The sequence below is a fragment of the Arachis ipaensis genome, chromosome B03, assembly GCF_000816755.2.
Source record: "Arachis ipaensis cultivar K30076 chromosome B03, Araip1.1, whole genome shotgun sequence".
NCBI lineage: Eukaryota > Viridiplantae > Streptophyta > Magnoliopsida > Fabales > Fabaceae > Arachis > Arachis ipaensis.
This window is the reverse complement of record NC_029787.2, coordinates 93,582,993-93,590,529: the sequence shown is the minus strand read 5'-3', so window position 1 is coordinate 93,590,529 and position 7,537 is coordinate 93,582,993. Positions and strand designations below refer to the sequence as shown.

General features: G+C 34.4%; 2 protein-coding genes across 3 annotated transcripts; one reads left to right on the top strand and one right to left on the bottom strand.

Moving 5' to 3' along the window:
- On the top strand, positions 1,871-2,962 carry LOC107630713. Of its 2 annotated transcripts, none has more exons than XM_016333919.2 (2): positions 1,871-2,575; positions 2,728-2,940. In XM_016333919.2, the coding sequence occupies exons 1-2, from the start codon at positions 1,997-1,999 to the stop codon at positions 2,731-2,733; spliced, it is 585 nt and encodes a 194-aa protein (XP_016189405.1). In that variant the 5' UTR covers positions 1,871-1,996; the 3' UTR covers positions 2,734-2,940. The 2 variants fall into 2 exon arrangements, with proteins under 2 accessions (XP_016189405.1, XP_016189404.1); XM_016333918.2 differs by having other exon boundaries at positions 1,883-2,620; positions 2,728-2,962.
- On the bottom strand, positions 2,877-4,818 carry LOC107630712 (KAT8 regulatory NSL complex subunit 3). The gene is made up of 6 exons (XM_016333917.2): positions 4,497-4,818; positions 4,352-4,413; positions 4,138-4,270; positions 3,977-4,049; positions 3,538-3,603; positions 2,877-3,415 (listed from the first exon to the last, which is right to left on the bottom strand). The coding sequence occupies exons 1-6, from the start codon at positions 4,634-4,636 to the stop codon at positions 3,200-3,202; spliced, it is 690 nt and encodes a 229-aa protein (XP_016189403.1). The 5' UTR covers positions 4,637-4,818; the 3' UTR covers positions 2,877-3,199.

Here is a 7,537-nt window from a genome sequence, read left to right as displayed (position 1 = left end):
CTTTTGACTATAATTTTTTTTTAAAAGAACTTTTATTTAATTGTTGACATTTAATATTTTTTGTCATAATTTTTCAATACTTTTTTTGGGTACTATTTTTTATTTAATTTGATCTTTTTAATTAGATCAATAATTTATATTATAAAAAATTAACAATGATAAACAAAGTACATTTTAATTCAAGAACCTACGATCAAAATTGTACCAAATCAAATAAAATAAAATAACAAAGAAAAATTCTATAAAAAAGAACATTATATATGAATAATGAGTACCAAAAATTTCTTAAAAAAGACAATAATATACAATATATAAGAATGAAGGATAAAATTGACAAAAAAAAATAAATTTTTTCAATTGTTTATTTAACGTAACTATTAAACACAAAAGTTATAATTTATTGTTTTAAGTATAGAATCACATTTATATCTTTAAAAAAAAAAAAGTCAAACAAAAAATTGAGATTTTCTAGACAATTATACATAAGTATTATAACACAAACACTAAACCAAACACACTCATGGAGTCCTTAAAAGTTAAAACAAGTCATTACTTAACCAATATCTTTACTAGGAGTCAAACAATTCTATTTTCATTTTCAATTTCAGTGAATTTTTTATTTGATTGTTATTTTGTATCAAGTGCATTTAGTTATTAAATGAATCAAATACGAGCTTAATTTCAATTCCATTATATATGCCTTTTTCTAACTAATAATAAATCATAATGTCAAGTTTATATATATATATAAAAGGGTTAATTTTTTTTCACATTAATAAAAATAATTATTTTTTTACGAATATATACTCAAATAAATCCCTAAAAAATTTTGCATCGAATATTTTTGTTTCAAAAAATTTTTTATTACATAAAGATCCTTAAACTTTATAAAAGTAAGTATATATAGATTCTTTCATCACACTTTTGAGAACCTATTTGTTCAAGTAAAAACAATGGATTTAACTAAAATAGAGATTTATTATCTATCCTATTTTTATAAAGTTTAAACACCTCAATGTAATAGGATTTTTTTGGAGATAAAAACATCCGACACAAAATTCTCCATAGACCTATTTAAATATATACTCTTTTTTTACACATCAACTATTACAACTCCATCTGATGAAAAAAAGTGCTTAAATTATTATAAGTTTCTAACAAATTGAAAATACAAAAATATTCTTTATCTTCTAAAGTGCAAAATATTTAAGTTCTTTTGTCCAAAATATATAAGGACAGATAAGTTCTTTAGAGAGACTTAAATATCTCACGTTTTACAATGTAAAAAATATTTTTATATTTTCAATTATTTGATGACTTATTTATCTTTTAAATAAAAGATGAGTACCCTATTTATCATTTTTTCTAATTTTTAATATGCATACCATTATCTAGGGAAGAAATTCCCCATTATGTATTTCGTTTTTAAGAGAGAAATGATGATTCCATGACTCATTATTCTTTTCCAAAATTTGATACGTTAAATAGAAAGATTTGAGAACAATTTCTAAGATACCATATACTTGACTTCGATAGCTAAAAAAAGTAGAGAAATCTTATTAGAAATTATATATGCTTATATGTGAGTTGATTCCCCAAAACAAAAATGTTATACGCACTTCATTTTATTTTATTTTTTCCTTAAATTCCTGCTCCATAAATTGAGTGGGAGTAGAACTTATTCAGCATGTTTCTGCGATGTGTGGTATTAATGCCACGAAATTAGGTTCTTTCACTTGATTTATTTTCCGATACGTTTCGAAACGAGTCAGAGAATAAGTTCCGTTCTTTTCCTTTCTGTTAATAACATGATAAGGCTACTTTTCTTCAAGCCATAATTCGAAATGGTTATTTTAATTTCATAAATCATCATTCTAGAGGGAAAGTGGAGCTCCACTCTGGTGCTAATAAAAGGCCCTTAATACAATACATATCATGCAACTCAAGGGAAAACAAAATTAGAAGTAAGCACGCACCATAAAATTTAGCTATTACAATGGCTTCTGCTCAGTGCCACAAACCTGCCACCACTATCGAGCCTTGCCCACCAAGAAGCCAGAAACCCACCACCACTGTCGCCAATGACATCTGCCAACCAAAAACCACCCAACACAGTTCCTTTGGCCAAAAGATATCTGATATGACAAGCAAGGCTTTCAAAGGGCACCATGGCCGCCATGGCAACAGCCAAAACCAAGTTCAATGCTACAGCCAAACCGAGATTGAGTCGCACGGTAACACTAACTCTAAGAAAGAGACTCATTACTATGGACAATCACAGACACAACATGACAAGAAGCATGGGGTGTCCAAAACCCAGATCACACTTACCGTGGTCCAAGCTCAGATCACTCAGACCGATGAGTATGAATACCCTCCTTATGGTACCACTACAACATGCTTTGGTACTCATCCCAGGAAGCATGCAGATCCCAACAATAACAGGAAGGACGTGAATTTGTTCCAGAGGATTAGAAATGGCATGTCCCGCCATAGCAATGAAGGAAACAACAGCAGTAGCAGCAGCAGTGACAGCGACAGTGACAACGAGAAGTGCCCAAAGCAAAAAACTAAGGCAAGTGCACTTAACAACGAAAAGTGCCCAAAGCCAAAAACCAAGGCAAGAGTATTTGACATCTTTAATTGCATGCATGTTGAGTTAAAACAAAGTTTAATTTGCTTCAAAGGATTAGTCTCTTTAACCTCTGTTTTTGGTTGCATCTGCAGAATTGATGCTAGGAGAAGCTGCGGACAGGACGCTAATAAACAAAGCTTATGTGACAAGCGTAGAGAAGAAAACATGTTTACAAATAAACAGTGTCTTTGTGATTTAATATAATTCTTGTACCTAATATAGCTGGGGAAATAAATGCCAATATAACAATTGGTTGTTTGTGGCTTTGTGCCTTTTGTGGAATAATAGATGTTAAAAGTCTGCCATTGTGAGCGGTCTGTTCTACCATATGATCTTATAGTACCTATACCTAATCTAGTCAATACGGATATAAAAAACCGCATTTGGTTAAAAACTAGAACTTTCCTTATCAAGTATGTCTGTCAATTAAAGTGTCTATTCTGCTAACAAGCCAAATTACAGAGGATATAATTACAGCTTAACTGACAAGATTCACAAGAAGGCTTAGATTAAAACCAAGCAAGATACAATACACATTACATACCAGACAATATACACGCACATTCATTGTCCATCAAGAGACTTGGAAATGAAAGCTGCAATGGCTTTCAAGGCGTGATCTTCAGCTTCTTCTTGGGTGGAACCATTTGCTTGCAGATGCTTCTTACCAATCTTGAAGGAGTGGTCACCACCATCAATGACATGCAGCTCATTGGGGGTTTTCATTTTCTTCCTAGTGGCTTCTAACTTCTCAAGTGGACAGAGAGTATCCTTGCTGCCCTGTGCAACACATAACGCAAAATAGACACTAAGATAATATATATAACAATGTCCAAGCACGCAGTATGAGAATACCATTCTGATAGAAACTGAATAAAAATAACAACTACGTGGAAGATTACCTGTACAAACATTGTTGGAACTGTTAGCTGTAACAGTGTTTCATCTCTAATTGCACCATTGATTCCCTGAAAGTTTTGTAACTAAATTAATAGAGTCCTTGTTATATTCAATTATTCAAACTCTGTTCCTCTAGTATGAGCGAGATCTCTGTTTCAGCGGGAATAACACACACACACACACACACACAATAACCATAATAGCTCAAGCATTGCAGTATCACAAATCACAAAGCAGAAATGATGCAGCAAGCCAAGAATAAATGGAAATGGAAATAGGGAAGGAAATAGTAGCATTATTAAAATTAAAAAAATTGATGCTTTTCAGGGAGTCATGTTAAATGCTCATAGGAGGACAGCTTCATCAGTTATTTCGGCAAATTGGATAGCTAGTTTATGAATTATATGAGATGAAATGTAATTATACGAAAGAAAATAAAACCTTCAACGGGTAGCCAAGGCATACAACAGCAGAAACATTAATATCTTCCAAGCTAGCCACCATGCATCCCACTCTGCAACACAAAACACATACATAACTTTGCTTATAATAATGCTAATAGAAGTTCCAGATCCCAAATAAGAGAAAGAAAAACAAGATACCTTGAACCCATTGATTTGCCTGCAAGTATGATGGGATGACCAGGGTACTTAGCAGCAGTTTGCTTGACAATTTCAGAGTGAGAGTCCACCAATTTTTCTGCCTTTGGAGGAGCCTTCTTCTTTCCAGTGATATCTGGCAGCACATGGGAAAAAAACAGATTAGCATAGTGTAGATCTAGCAATTTCAATGCAGAATGAAAAGAAGGAAACTAACAGGGATAATCAAAAGTGACAACATCAGCAGCTTGGAGTGCCTCCTTCAGCATTCTCTTCCATCTATTGCATAGAGATCAAAGATAAGAGAGTTTTCAGAAGATCTAAGTAATAACAAATTTTGATAAAGTGATTAAAGTAGAAACCTTTTCATCCAATCAGAAGAGGAAGGAGCACCGGCCCCATGAGCCAACACAACCACAGGAGCAGCTGCTGAGGCTGAGGGTTCAACGTCGCCGTGGTCTTTGCTCTCACGCCGTCGCTTTGCAGCTGGTAGACAATCCATGCCGCTTGCCTTACCGATAATACCAAAACAAAGACCCAAAATCAAAAGCCCCAATTAGGTTTGGTGTTTTATGTTCTAAACCTAAACTAGTTATTACTGATTTAGTGATTACTGATTGGTGATTATACTTGCCCGCGCTACCCATTTTCGCGCCAAAAGTATCATCGCCTGCCTCTAACATAAGTTACATAACGCTGCCCCAATTCGGTTTATGTTGAAAAACCGCCACTCAAAAACTGCCAGAAAACCACTGAACCGGCAGGAAAACAGGGACGCGGCCGGTTTTCAAAAAAGGATCAGACCAAGGTTTTAAAAATCAGATCGGACCGGCCGATTCAACTGAGTTAACAGGAACCGGTCATCTGGCCAATCCGGTTGACCTCCAAAACTGCCTTGCAAAAAATCGGTGAAAAAATCAGTTGAACTAGTGGTTAACCGGTCGGCCGGTTTTTTAAAAGTACCGGTTTCTAACCCTGGATCCTAAACAGCGTCATTTTGAGACGCGAAAAAAAAAAAAGAAACCCGCATTCGCTGACCGCATGACCCGGTAACCCAACCCAACCCCTTATGCAAACTGGAGACCTCAGTCCCGTCACTCACTAGCCACCACACATTCAACCCTAATTTCTCTTCCAAGTTCCAATCTTCATCCAACAACGAAGGCCATTGACGAACGAATTTTTGCTAGTAAAGAAATTCACAATTAATATTTCGTTGTAAGTATAGTTTCTAAACCAACTAAAATCCTTTCGTACAAAAACTTGGTTGTCACAAGTAACAAAACCCAATAAAATTTATAACCGAAGTATTTAAACCTCGGGTCGTCTTCTCAAGGAATTGCAGGGAGGTGTAATTTATTATTGGTTATGGAAAAAGGTATATTTTTGGATTTTTTTTGAAATAGGGAACAAATAATTTAAATAGCAAGAAAAATAAATTAATAATTATAAAGAAAACTCTTGGAAAGGTATAAGAACTGGAAATTCTATCCTAGTTATCCTTATCAGGTGTGATGAGAATTGTTGTTGCTCCCACCCTTACTAAATAAAGGAAAGTCAAGTGGACCAATCAATTTGATCCTCAAGTCCTAGTCAACTCCTGTGGAAATACTAGCTTTAGAGCAATCCAAATCAATCAGTAGTTTCCAATTCTCAATCAACCGCTGAGTTTGATAACTCAAGTGTTACCAATTACTTAACCAAAACCAAAAGGAGAAAAATCTAAATTAAATTAAAAGCATCATAAATAGAATAAAACAATCATAAATCTGAAATACCTCGAATTATATTAAATAGAATATTCAAATCTAACATGGCAAAATTCATAAGCCAATTTGGCAACATAAGTAATTAACAAGTAAAAGCATTAGAGTAACTAAAAGTAGAAGAGAACATAAAATTAAAGTTGGGAACATTGAACCTGATATGAAGAAATAACCATAAATTAAGAGAAATCCTAATTCTAAAATCTAAGAAAGAGGAGAGAGCCTCTCTCTCTCTCTCTAAAACTACATCTAAAAACCTGAAATTCTCTGTTCTGAATGTTGTATGAATTGTTGAATGGATTCTCCCACTTTATAGCCTCTAATCTCTGTTTTCTGGGCCGAAAACTGGGTCAAAAATAGCTCAGAAATCTCTCCTAGCAATTTTTGGTACGTACAGGTCGCTGCAAAGTCACGCGGGAGCGTCGTCCACGCGTTAGTGTGGATTGGGTTTTTTCCAGGTCACGCGTCCGCGTGATCCACGCGTGCGCATCGGCTGGCTTCGGGGCAGCTATGGCAAATTATATATCGTTGCGAAGCCCCGTATGTTAGCTTTCCAACGCAACTAGAACCACGTCATTTGGACCTCTATAGCTCATGTTATAATCGATTTAGTACTAAGAGGTCAGGCTGGACAGCTTTAGCAATTCCTTCAGTTTCTTGTATTCCTTCCACTTTTGCATGCTTCATTTCCATCCCCTAAGCCATTCCTGACCTATAATCTCTGAAAACACTTAACACACATATCACGGCATCGAATGGTAATAATAGAGGATTAAACATAGCAAATTTAAGACCAAAGAAACATGTTTCCAATCATAGCACAAAATCATGAAGGAAAATGTAAAACCATGCATTTTGTATGGATAAGTGTATGAAAGATTGATAAAATCCACTCAATTGAGCACAAGATAAACCGTAAAATAGTGGTTTATCAACCTCCCCACCCTTAAACATTAGCATGTCCTCATGCTAAGTTCAAGAGAGGCTATAAGAGAGTGAAGAGGAATGGTAGAATGTATGAAATGCAACCTATCTATATGAATGCAACTACATGCAAAATGTTTTTACCTACTTGGTTTAAAAGTAAACAAATCTTTTAAGAACAAATATGAACTGGATTTCACTAATTCAAATTACAAAATAAAGTACAAGTAAACTTGCAGAAGAAAATAGCTTATGAAAGCCGAGAACAAAGAATCGAGCATCGAACCCTCACCGGAAGTGTATACACTCTAATCACTCAAGTATTTAAGGTTCGATTCTCTCAATTTTCTACTAACCTTGCTTTCTAAGGCTTGTTCTTCGTCTAACAATCAACAAAAATTTAATGCACAGATACACATAGCAAGAGGTCTTTTAAGGGTTGTAATGGGGTTAGAGTCAAGGTAGGATTGTATTTGGCCAAGTGGACTAAAATCTGAATCCTTAATTAACTTAAACTTTCCACCTAACTTTAGACAATCCATGTAATCATAATACCACATATAACTATCTATTAACCATGTTTTCCACATATTCATGCATCCTAATTTCAAGTACAGTACATATGCATTGCTTTCACTATTTACTTTGGGGCATTTTGTCCCCTTTTTGTTATTTGCTCTTTTTATTTTCTTTTTCTCTTTTTTTTTTCAAAT

Coding starts and splice junctions, on each gene's coding strand:
- LOC107630713 (XM_016333918.2), top strand. CDS start 1,997: ATGGCTTCTGCTCAGTGCCACAAACCTGCCACCACTATCGAGCCTTGC.
- LOC107630712 (XM_016333917.2), bottom strand. CDS start 4,636: ATGGATTGTCTACCAGCTGCAAAGCGACGGCGTGAGAGCAAAGACCAC. Junction 4,414..4,496: donor TCTTCTGATTGGATGAAAAG/GTTTCTACTTTA, acceptor TCTATGCAATAG/ATGGAAGAGAATGCTGAAGG. Junction 4,050..4,137: donor GGCAAATCAATGGGTTCAAG/GTATCTTGTTTT, acceptor TTTGTGTTGCAG/AGTGGGATGCATGGTGGCTA.